General features: G+C 43.3%; 1 protein-coding gene across 1 annotated transcript; it reads right to left on the reverse strand.

The window, feature by feature from the left end:
- Positions 1-5904: 5904 nt before the first annotated feature.
- On the reverse strand, positions 5905-12570 carry MCEE (methylmalonyl-CoA epimerase). Its single transcript, XM_069866469.1, has 3 exons — positions 12521-12570; positions 9413-9753; positions 5905-6590 (listed from the first exon to the last, which is right to left on the reverse strand). Exons 1-3 carry the CDS (start codon positions 12546-12548, stop codon positions 6438-6440), a joined length of 522 nt encoding a protein of 173 aa, XP_069722570.1. The 5' UTR covers positions 12549-12570; the 3' UTR covers positions 5905-6437.
- Positions 12571-13010: the final 440 nt, after the last annotated feature.

Genomic DNA, 13010 nt, shown 5'->3' on the forward strand with positions numbered 1-13010 from the left:
AAGCCTGACAACGAAGGCTTACAAGGGCAAGTCTGCAGCATGAAATCCTGTGAGCTCAAAGTGGAGTAAGAACAGTGGCTTCCCTTTTAGTAGTTCAGTACTCATGGAACAACATATGGAAAGAAAAGCTCTTTCTGTCCCACAGAGAGGAGAATCCGGACTATACAGCGGTAACTGCAATCTTATGCTTTAACATAAACTTCAGTCTTATGCCTTTCAACACAAAGATAATCAGCACATAATGTATTTTTACTTAAGCAGCAAAAAGAATTACACTAAAATTCCTCCCTTTCAAAACTACCTTACGTGGAAATACTGATGTTTACGCACAACCGTATAAAACTATGGTAGCAGTTGTTTCTGGGTTTCAGTTCTGCTGGTTAAGGAACGAGGGATTCTGGGGTAACAGACACAATACACGAAATACCTTTTCTGCAAATGGATTTCCCAGCCTCTCCTGGGAGACTCTAAGGTGGCCTTGACCAGGTAATACTACTGAAACACTACTTGCATTTTTGACCCAAATCGGTCATGGTAATTTAATACTTCTCCTAAACATCACTGCAACGCACGTTCTCTCTGTACTATGAATGTTGGATGATCTCTTGCCTTTATTTAAATATCTTTTACTGTACGCCCTTGCCAGCACGCAACAACCCTCAGAACGACACTGAGGATGCAAAGTAGTAAATCTGAAAGCGCAGGCTGCTAACTGAGGCAAAATAAGCCCAGGTGCAGCTCCCATCGCAGCATTCCCTTCCTCCCCCCCACCGCCATCCCCGTTCCTTTTTTTATGGCAATACAACCCCCCAAATATTCAAAAAACTGTTCAAAAGTGGAGGGGTGGTGGGGACAGACCCTGTTGTAATGCTGTTTATCCCGACAAAAATCAAGTATTCTTAATCGAGCCGGTTTTTCCCCTCCAGACCCCGTAATGAGGGGCCCGGGAAGAGAGCGCCTCGCCTCCCTGCCGCAGCTGCTGCACCGGAGGCGCGGGAGCAGCAACGAGCCCGAACTCCCGGCGCTGCTGCAATACGGGAGGGCTGCTCTCGCCTTCCTTTTCACTCCGGGAAGACAAAGGGCCTCTCGAGCCTCCCGCAAAACGCGGGCGTCGCGCCCGGGCTGCCTCGTCCGTCCCCGCGTTCCCGACCGCTCCCGGTACGGACCCCGAGACACACACCCCACCGGGGAGCAGGGGGACGGGGATGGGGGAGAGGGAGGGGATGGGGATGGGGGAGAGGGAGGGGATGGGGGAGAGGAAGGGGATAGGGATGGGGGAGAGGGATGCGGGAGGAAGGGGATGGGGGAGAAGGGGATAGGGATGGGGGAGGAAGGGGAGAGGGATGGGGGAGAGGAAGGGGATGGGGGAGAAGGGGATAGGGATGGGGGAGAGGGAGGGGAGAGGGATGGGGGAGAGGGAGGGGAGAGGGATGGGGGAGAGGGAGGGGAGAGGGATGGGGGAGAGGGAAGGGAGAGGGATGGGGGAGAGGGAAGGGAGAGGGATGGGGGAGAGGGAAGGGAGAGGGATGCGGGAGAGGAAAGGGAGAGGGATGCGGGAGAGGAAAGGGAGAGGGATGCGGGAGAGGAAAGGGGAGAAGAAGGCGATGGGGATGGAATGAGGATGAGAGCGAAGATGGGGATGGGGAAGAAGATGGGGAGAGGAAAGCGATGGGGATGGGATGAGGATGAGCGAAGACGGGGATGAGGGAGAAGACGGGGATGATAGGGATGGGGCGGACAGCGCCCAGCCCCACAGTCGAGAGGAGCACCGGGGCGGCCCCCCCCCCCCGCACACCCCGCTCCTTACCCCGGCCGGGAGCGACAGGAGCGGGGCAGCCGCAGCCGCTCTTTTGTTGCCAGCCTGGGCGCCACGCACCGAGACGGCGGCGGCGCCCGGGAACCTGCGTGCGGGGAGCGCCCGGGAACGGGCATGGCGCATAGCGCGGACCCCCGCCTCCCGCAGCACCGCCCCGGCCCGCCCGCAGCGGCGCCCTGCCCCGCGGCAGCGCCCCTGCCCCACAGCGTGTCCCCTGCCCCACAGCAGCGCCCCTGCCCCACAGCGTGTCCCCTGCCCCACAGCAGCGCCCCTGCCCCACAGCAGCGCCCCTGCCCCACAGCGTGTCCCCTGCCCCACAGCAGCGCCCCTGCCCCACAGCGTCTCCCCTGACCCACAGCGTCTCCCCTCACCCACAGCACCTCCCCTGCCCCACAGCAGCGCCCCTGACCCACAGCATCTCCCCTCACCCACAGCAGCGCCCCCACCCTCCCACCCCACAGCCTCTCCCCTGACCCACATCATCTCCCTGCCCTGGGGCGCGGGCATCGCGCTCTGCTCACAGGGTGCTGCTCCCAGCGAGGATGGGAGAGGCGATGGCAGAACTCCTGGCAGAGGGGGAGCTGTGTTTGTCCGCCCCAGTTTGCCACAAAATGTGGCACAACAAGTGGGTGGCTTGGGCGAGGCGGGCTGCTCTGCCAGGTGTGCCCTCACACAGGTGCTGGAGGCCCAGCTCTGCGCCAGCTTCACAGGAAGGGTTCTCAGGCACTGGAACGGCTGGAGTCCCCATGGGGGTTAAAAGACGGGGAGATGAAACGCTTAGGGATAGGATTGAGTAGTGGACAGGTACAGCTGGGCCTGATGATCTCAAAGGTCTCTTCCGACCCAGTGATTCTATAGCTCTACGTGCCAAGGAGGAGCTTGCCCAGCCCTGGGCGAGGGGGCGAGCCGGCCGTGGGGCACATGGCTGCTGCGCCCCAGTCCTCAGGATGGAGCTCACCTTCAGACCCTTCTGGAGACCCCCCAGCAGCTGTGGCAGGCAAATTTCTTCTGTTTCACATATTAATAATTTGGCCAAGGTGATACCTGCTTTGGTAAAAGAATTGAGTGTTTACTGAAGCAATTAACTCTGATTTTTTGTCTTAATGCAGGGTTCTTGCGCTCAATACACCCAAGTCAGATCACTATAGAATGAATTTCCTTTAAGGAGAGAATCCAGCGAAGCACCAAGGAAATGATTCAGAGCACCAGCTGTAAGTACCTCAACCAGATACTGTAAATATCTCCAGGTTGCCTGGTCTTCCTATGTGACTTCCTTAGTCACGCCAACTTCCATTCATCTATCTTAGTGCTAAGTCCAAATCCAAGGACTGTCCTTAACAATAGACAGCAATGCTTCTGCACATACAACTAAGAAAGTAAACCCTGGTCTCAGAATTAAACACAGTATTACCCACCCAGCAAGTGGTCTGCAGAAGCAAGTACCATCTTTGGCTCCTCTTGCAACACATTCCCAGCTTTCTAGATTTTCAGGGTGTGTTAACTGTGCTAAGCACTGATAAACTTGTGATAAATTGGGTAAATATGGTAATAATTAAAGCAATTGAATTCAGACTGAAATAACCATTTTTTTTCCTAATTTTTCGTGAATTAATTGGAGCATAAGCATGACAGCACCAGAGTTTTGCAGATTTGTAAAACTGTAAAGTTAGCTTTTAAAAGGCATGTAGTTAGTTCTTTTCTCAGCTTTTTGAGTTTGCTTCCAGTTTTGTCTCATCACACAGCATGCGATTAATTCTGCAGCCTGTTCTCCTCCCACCGAGGAGAGACATGAGGGCTGCATAGAGGAAGTAAAAAAAGATATTTTGCATCATTTAATTATGAGCCCTATAGCTGCTTGAGTAATGTTGATGGAGCCCAGGAAAATGTGTCTTGTCTGACTGAGGCAGCATAAAATGGGAACATGCTTGAGCTCAGAGGGAAAAAAAGCACATGGAGATTGGAACAGCGAGCTTGCACTTGACAAACGAACCAAGCATGACAAAATTTACTGACAAAATAGTAACACTTCACTTCTGAAAAGCCTGACATTATCAGAAAGGAAAGTTTCACTGTACCTTTTGAAAAAAAACCAAAAACAAACAAACCCAAATACCGATTGTCAAAGCCTAATTCCTTTCTGAGCTAATCAGGCTCGTTATTTGAATCACTATTTTTCTTTCCAGAAGTTGTTCACTGGTGCAACATGGGTATATGATTAAGTGCCCCTCACAATGTCTGTTGCCCCAGTGTCCACCTCTGAACGTCCACTGTTTTTTTTATGTTATTCACCTCTTACAATCCTGGCAGTGACAAAGCGTAAGGCCTATATAACGCCACCACCCCCAGTGGACATTTTCATATCTTGTAGCACTTACTCAGCCAAGTAAGGGGGTCTAACCGCACCAAATCATAAACACTTGTAAGAGACATACCCTGGCTTTGGATATTGACTAATTCTACAGACATTATTTTTTTGAGGGGGATAGTTGGGTTTTTTTGTTTTGTTAATATCTTAACTTCCACCCTAGGAGGAATCAGACGGAATGTATAAACTGTCAGTGAGTGAGATAGAAGCATAACTTAGTTATGATGAACAAAATAAATCAGCTGACTTAGTGCTAAGCAACCCTACTGCAGTCAGTCAGGAAAATTGCTGGTTATTAGCTAAAAGCATTACAAGACTCTTTCTGCTAACAAGATGGGGAGCACAATGAGGCAAGTGGAGTAAATACTGTTTACTCAAAATCTCCATTCCCTACTACTGTATCAAGTGTATTGATAGATGGCATACACAAAATTGCATCTCCTTCAGGTAGGACAAAGAAATGGAAATGGAATATGAACCTAGGGAAGACTGTCCTGTTTTCTGTTGCACCAAACTAAGGGTATTAAGTTCAAAGACTTCTATTCAATTATCTTGACACGTAACCAACAACGCTTCTAGTCTTGGCATTTCTATGCTAGTTTTGCAGAAAAGATGCCTCCCCATCTTTAAAAGAACAGACAGGCAAAAGCAGCTTTGCTAATAGAATGTCTCCTAGAATAGCAGAATCGTGTTTCAGGAATACCACATCACATTGCTTTTCCATCATGAGCCTTAGGTTTTCTAAATTCAAATTAGAATTTAGATCACAAAATACCACGACTTGATGAAATGCAAGAACCCTGTGGAAGACTGTATTTTTCTTCAAATATGACAGAAGGAGTTTTTTATTTTGAGTATAAAATTATCTAATTTAAAAAAATGCATGGCTTTACAGAGCTTTTTTTCAGAAGCAAAATTCATGAGGAAGCATCAATGTCGTTAAAGCCTTGTTTAAATCTCAGCTCAACATTATACACGTGTTTTGTTGTAGCAAACAAATAATTCCATTTCCATAAAGTAAAAATTCTGCTAGACTAAAATTAATTTACTTCATATCCTGGTGAAACTATTCACTGCATATGCAGAGATGTAGGAAAATATAAAATTCAGGCTGTAGTTTAGCTAGGAAAAAATACTACTTTTAAGGATTAAGAAAACTAGAGAGAAAAACAGCGAGTCTTCAGTTTCTACTGCTGATATGTCAAAACAAACCTATAAAATAAAGTATCAGGATGAATACTGGTTGCTTAACATACACCAATAAAGTGAAGTCTGTCCATGAATATGTCAACAAACTGTGACTGCAGTCATTCAGAAACATAAGTATGCTGGCGTGCTCTCTGATGTTAAAGACAACATACATAATCCAGACTTATGTGGCTTGTGCTTTCCACTGATTTTGTAACTGCTTTGGCACAAAAAAGCAATATTTTAAAAGGAAATGAAAAGATTAATCGCTGTTTGTTCAGGTCTCTCCCGGATATCTTCCTAAGGATAAAGCTTGCAAAAACTCAAATATTCAATACCTGAAAAAATTAAAATGACAAGTACACTACAGTCTAAAATATATTTCAGGCAAATAATTTTTTAGGTACTTTTCTTGCATTCCCTGCATATCCACAAGAGTTCATAAAACAACTAAATGATGATTTATACATGGTAACTTCCTTGACAGTAATTGTTATGCCAAGAAAAACTTATTTACTGATTGCAGACACCCATATAATTACAGAAGGATTTTTTTATTACTGCATGAACCAGGCTATCAGTGTGGAGCACAGACGGTGAATGGTGAAACCAGAAAATACAATGTTCCTTTCTCCTTTATTTCAAAAGGGAATACCTAAGCTGTATTGTTGTCACTGAGAAGTGGGTCTCTGCTCTGAAATGTAGATCAAAATAATGTGGGATGACCTAGAAACTGTACAGTTTCTGTGGTTACTGAGGCAAAACCATGCTGCAAACATAAGGCAACAGAACACAAATTACCATGTTACATATGTAACTTGGCTTACGTATTTGTCTCTGGAATCACAAAGAATTCAAGAAATGCCAATACATTAATTCTGAAAATCAGATCAACCACAACAAAAAAGAAATTACCCCAAATTTGTAGCTCTATTTCAGTACTCAAAAGCTGTACTTAATCTACAGGAACTACAGTGAACTTATAAAGACTGAATAGCACATCAATATTCCCAGCACCAGCTTAGTAACTTCACAACTATCTATTGTTTTATTTATGAATATCACGGCTCAGGCTTGCTCAAGTTCCACAAGGACTCCGTGGCAATCTTTAGGATGAAGAAAAATCACAGGTTTGCCGTGTGCACCTATTTTTGGCTCTTCACTCAATATTCGTATCTTTTTTTTCTTCAGTTCTGTCATAGCCACTTTTATGTCATCGACCTTAAAAAACAAAAATACAGTTCACATAAATTAAAATATTACACTGTATTATGTAGATTCTACATTTAGGAGCAATAATATAATTGCTTACTAAAATGTTATTTCTGAATTCTAATATAATTCTGGAAAGAAACTTAATTATAAAACATTTTCAAAACATCTAGTCTCAACCATAAAAATTCTACAGTTTTGCATTTCATACATGAAGATTTTATAAAATAGATTGTGCTATATTTAATAAATTATTAAACAAGAATCAATCATGCACAAAGCCCATTGATTTTTGTTATGTTGTTACTTTATAAGGACTTCATAAATAATCTACACTGTGCATTACTATTACTAACAAGATCATACTGCTTTCAAACTATCAATAACTAAAGAAGAATGCCTCCCTGTCTAATTGATGACACAACACTGACTCATTAGATGCTGGTGAAAAGGAGGGGCAATAGGCAGAAGGCAAAAGGAAAGTCCCTTTTGGATTTATACATCCTCCTTCCAAGTAGGTTGAGTTTCATAAAGTTTCCTAGGAAAACCCTGGAACGATCAGAAACATTGCCAGATAATGACCTGGTTTTCCTGTTGAATTTAATTATAATAATAGCCTTTAAGGTAATATTTCAGTACGGCTTCCTGCAGAAATATGTAATTAACAAAAACGTGTACGCCGTATGATGTGATTTTAAGTCTGATGTCATATCAGTGGATGGACTTTCAATTTCCCCCAACCTTAATGCATTCATTCTTCGAAATAGTAAAATTAGCACTCAGTTTTGCAAATCCAACAGTCAGTAATCAATAAAAACCTAGGATTGAAAAAACGGCATTGCTGTTTTTCAAGACAGAGGTGTTTGGACATAACTTGGTGAATAAACTTGTGTGATGCCACTTCAAGGAAGGAGGAAATACCATTAACTCAGAGGAAGAGACATCAGTTAATTCCTGCTCTGTGCAGCAGTTTTGTTCATGGAAATTCTGAACTTGCTACACATAACTACCAGTGCTTAAAAAAGTGAAAAACACTACCAAGTTTTATCTAAGATAAAATGTAATTTGTAATGTAATTTGTGCCATAGCTCCCTTCAGGTTGTTTCCCCAAGCAGAAAAAACACTGCAGCTGCTGCTCCTGTCCTGCAGAGATGGCCAGAAGAGGAACTGTGTCTGAGCTCAGCTGAAATGAATTACTGCATCCCCAAGGAAGCTGTGAGAGTAAACAGTGGAAAGCCTGTGGGTATATCTATGGTAGGAGAGTATCAGCCTTGGATTTCTGTCATATACTACCAACTGTCCAGCATGCTTTTCATTACAGGTATTCAATTCAGTTACAGCTGGTAAGGAATAATTTTATTTCTTCTTAAAATGCTTCTTTTGTCTGAAACAAATTTCCCATCAAAACATCTGTTTAAAATTGCCCCTTGAATAATAACACAGAAGGAAGAAATTAAAAGCATTTTGATAAAGATGTCAGGCTTCCTCTCCAGTATGGAAACAATTTTTACAATTCATCTTTTTGCAATAAAAGTTTTCATAGAAAAGACACTTCTACAAAGTATTTTTTTTTAAATTTCAAATGTACAATCAAGACTGAAGTTCTTTGATAGTTTTTCTGAAAACTGTTTTTGCTCAACTTCAGATGATGACATTATCTTTGACATTGTAAGATTTTTCCATATTGAGGAGAATGGAAAATTGAGGGAGGGGGGTTAATACCTTTTTTTTGATTAACTATCATTGTAACCAAGCCTGTTTTCATTCTCACTTAAACAGCAGGTTGACAAAGGGGTGCATTTTTCGCCATGTAAATTAGTCTATCATCTTCCATCTGTTTTTACAAATGTGGAGACAAACATGAGAGACTTAGGACAATCTTTTTTTTCCCTTTTTTTGTGTAGAGACTCTATTAGTGAGTTACAAGACTTCATTTAAGAAAATCTGGCTGCAAATACCACTAACTCACTTAATTAAGGGAAATTAACTGCTAGATTATGACTCCTGGCTTGCTTGGCCTACTATATACAACTATAAATTTTCTTTTTTAAGACAACACTTCTACATTTTCTGTCATGGTATAATTAGCATGTCCCATTCTTCTCAGTTTTTGTAACTAATAGTACGACTTGCCTTGACAGCCATCTTTGGTCTATCTGCAACATGACCATCCATATCTTATACAAAATGAAGAGCTCAGATCTAAAATATTAAACACGCATCACTGGCAGCAGCATGACATTTTGCATCAAGCATCTACACTAAAACATGAGTGTGCTAAATAAGATATGTTCTTGACCCGGAACCCTTACACCTTGTGTATTTCCAGACCAATCTCTCTCTTATTGACAAGGAAGGATAGGACAGAAGAAACTCTGGAGACTTTACCTCTGTTGGTAAGTATGACTGACAATCTTTTTTGACTTCTGTATACCATTATCAACTAAATATCAAACAGATGCTGAAAATCTAAACTAGACCTTAGCTTAAATTTACAACTCCATCTTTTTCCAGTATATGTCCTTTCTATGTCAGGAAGTTGACACCTGTCAAACACTCTTCACAAGCCCTTGGGTTTGTCCACCTTCCACACTGGATACCAATTAAATCTTTATAGCATAAAAGAAGAAAAAAATGATCACATAGCTCATGAATTTGAACTGTAAATTCCAAAACAGAAAAAAGACACATTTAAGACTTCTTCTTATGCAATATAAATTCTCAGAAATAGAACAGCCTTATACATTTGTTCTTGACACAGGTCAAACTTATGAAAAAACTATGCATACTTTAATATCTCTATCATTATATGATATACTGTATTAAAATACCTCAATGCAGATATGATGCATTCCTCCAGTCTTGTTTTTTTGCAGAAAGCTTGCAATGGGACTTTTCTCTCCTAAAGGATGGAGAAGTTCCAGCTTGGTATTTCCCAGCTCCACAAAAACAGTGTAGACACCATGCTCAGGAAGAGCAACAGTCTTGCTCACCTGTGCTCCTAACACATCTCTATACAAGGACTGGGCTTTCTCCAAATCAGGTACTGCAATTGCCACGTGGTTAAGTCGGCCCAGTTTCCACAAACAGCTTGGAATATTTTGACAGAAGGAATTTGATGATGATAGAGTTCGTATTGCAGGAGCTGAAGTCTGCAGTCTGGTAAGAACCCCTATAAAAAAGCAAACAGCGCCAATATAGTGCGTTTGAGGAAGTATCAATATCCGTTCTTTCCCCTTCTAATAATGCTTAGAAATATTTTAGTTCTAAGTACTATGAAGAGAAGATTATCTTTAAAAGGTCAAAATTGTAATAGCTTTTTTTTAATACAAGTGCCACTGACTTCAGCGTGACTTACAAAAGGAAAAGAATAAGATTTGGCTCATCTTAAGTGAAAGGGTAATTATCAAAAGTATTGGATGACCATATAATGCAAAAGTAAAGGCTAACATATAGGCAAAAGATGGAGAAGTCATAGAGAAGCTTGGTGTCGTGAAAAACTGCATAGATATCTACAGAATTCATCACTGATTGCTCTGACAAGGCAGTACTGAACTTTATGCTGTGTCAAATTGCTGTGTTACTGATAGTTCTAGGCTTGCCTGTTTTTTAAAAGAATAAAAAAATATTAGTATACTTACAAATTAATTACATTAAAAATTAATCTGCCTGAGTACTAGAATCTGGAGAGGTTGGGGGCGCACGAGAAATTGTGATCATACCATTTGTTTCTAGCACCCGAATTAGGATTAGATGAAAGCCTATATTCATAAAAGCTGCATTTTAATGTCATGCCAGTTTGCTTTAGGCCATGCCAGATTCCCAATGCCTCAAGGCCAAGCTAGAGGGCATCTCAGCAGTCTGGAAGTCTTTGAGGCTTTCTTGGCCTTAAGTTCACAGATGTGCTGCTTTGCTAAGAGCTTGTGCCAAGCATGGGCTGAGTTTCTGGATGGTTTGCAGTACCCCGAGGACGGCCTGGCTTGCGCTTTTTCAGACTCTTTGTAAGGTTAGTGGTAGCGGTGAGGTTAGTAGTAGCTATAATTAATCAGCTAGCTTCACTGTGTGAAACTGAGAACTATCGTTTCACGGGAATTCAAGACTCTACAGCTCTCAGTTAATTCTTCCTCACAAAGACAGTCGATGCAGTCCTTAAATGTGAACCTTTCTGAGCGTTGTGGTATGACGGAAGAAGTGTTTGTGCATATTTGAGACTTAAAATTACATGCAATGTACATTCTTCCGAAGACTTGGTATCACAGAATCTTTAGATAATACTAAATCAACATAATTCATTAGCTATTTCCAGGAACTTGTGCAGTTCTACAAGAAACTGCCCTGCAGTGTTTCTTGCCTGCCTTTCACACAGCACATCCCGTCATCTCCTTCATCACAGTCAAAAGTTGTGGACAACTCTTTTTCACTTGTTACCTTTAGACTATCATACTGGCATAGTAGAGAACCTCAATATTTCCAAGTATATTTAAACTTTTTACATGTTAAAAAAGTTACCCTAGACATTTCTACATAGAAGAAAAATACTTGTTTTTCCGATGTCTATGCTGAAACTATTTTGCAGATAGACTTGCCATCTAAATGTAGCTGTATCAGGGGTGAACAAAGAAATTGCCTGAGGAAGCAACACTATGCAATGCTTATAATGTGCAAAATAAGAAACAAGCAGTATCTAGCTCGCATAATTAGAAACATAGATAATCAACTAGATCAGAAAATAATGTAATGTATTAATTTTTTTTAAAACCCCTCCAACTCCCACCATCCAGTGTTTTCTGCTCCTTTACGATTCTACTGAATTAGCTCTGCTTCCTACAGTAATCTCTTAGGAACCGATTCAATTCTTGATGAAGCAAGAGATGCTCTTCCACTTGGAGAAGGTCAGTATTCTCCAAAAGAGAAAAATCCTTTGACAGATATGGACCATTCACTATACAATTTGTTACGTTCCTAGAACAGCTACTGAGTCAAATAATGCAGTTTAGGCACAGTGAGTTTAATCTGCCCTTAATCACCTGATACTGAAAATGCTGCAAATAAAACCTCTAAGACTTGTTTTGAAGTTTTAGAAAGCAAACATCCTTTCTCAGGGCTGGGCAACATGAGGCAGCAATGTCCATCGATCGTGTGCACCAAGACAAGAGCCGGGACAGGAGGGATTCCCACTGACAGGCACGTGGGTAAGTTTTCCCAGAAATCTTACGCACGTTTCATTACTTTCCAAGGCCTGATTTTAATGTCATAATGAAACTTCCCAACAGACAAATCTGTAGAAGCTACAAAGTTAAATTTGATTAGATGATTAATTACTTCTGAAGCTTTACTTTGATAATAGATTTGACATGAATATCTGGTAACAAAAGTCCTAGTGTGGAAGAACATACCATCCCACTATTCCAGTCTCTCCTTAGGTGGGTCAGGTTTTTGCAGGCATGAAGGAAAAGATAATATTAAGAAATAAGTGACCTTGCAGAATAGGTGGCCCAGCAAATGAAAAAGGTGTCAGTCAGTGTGCACACCCGGCAGTTAGAGCTTGCGAAGGTGACTGATGCAAAGGGCTTCTGGCAGCTTCTTTCTCAGGGAGCTGGCTTTGGAACTGGGATTGAACTTAAGCTGCCGCGTGCTTGTTTCAAAAATAAACGTTTAATCATTTCATATTACCAGTGATTCCACTAGCGAGTAATCACAGAATCACCAGGTTGGAAAAGACCCACAGCATCCTCCGGTCCCACCACTCCCGGCTGCCACGAACCGTGTCCCCGAGGCCCTCGCCTGCGCGCCCTTTAAACCCCTGCAGGGCGGGGCCTCGCCCCGTGCCCCGCAGCCTCCGCCCGTGCACGGGGTGTCCCTGATCCCCAGCGCGACCCTCCCCTTCAGGCACTCGCAGCAGCCGCTCCTGCTCTCGCCCCTCCGCCCGCCCCCGTTACCGGCCGCCGCGCGCCCCAGCGCCGCCATCGCCGCCGCGGGGGGCGGAGAGTCCGCAGGGGGAGGGGCCCTGCCCGCCGCAGGGGTGGGAGATGGCTGCTTTAATAGCTCCTTTAAGGCTCCTTCCGACCCGACCTATTCTATGAGTCTGTGAAACGGGGGGACAGAAGAATCATAGAATCCTAGAATCACCAGCTTGGAAGAGACCCACCGGATCATCGAGTCCAACCCTTCCCATCAATCACTAACCCATGTCCCTCAGCACCTCGTCCACCCGTGCCTTAAACCCCTCCAGGGAAGGGGACTCAACCCCCTCCCTGGGCAGCCTCTGCCAGTGCCCAATGACCCTTTCTGTGTAAAATTTTTGGGAAAAGACCTTTGAGATCATCAACTCCAACCATACCTGCCCACTACTAATTCGTATCCCCAAGCACCTCACCTACCTGCTTTTTAAACCCCTCCAGGGGTGAGAACTCCACCAGCCCCCTCGGG

Source organism: Phaenicophaeus curvirostris, chromosome 12 (genome assembly GCF_032191515.1).
Source record: "Phaenicophaeus curvirostris isolate KB17595 chromosome 12, BPBGC_Pcur_1.0, whole genome shotgun sequence".
Classification (NCBI taxonomy): domain Eukaryota; kingdom Metazoa; phylum Chordata; class Aves; order Cuculiformes; family Cuculidae; genus Phaenicophaeus; species Phaenicophaeus curvirostris.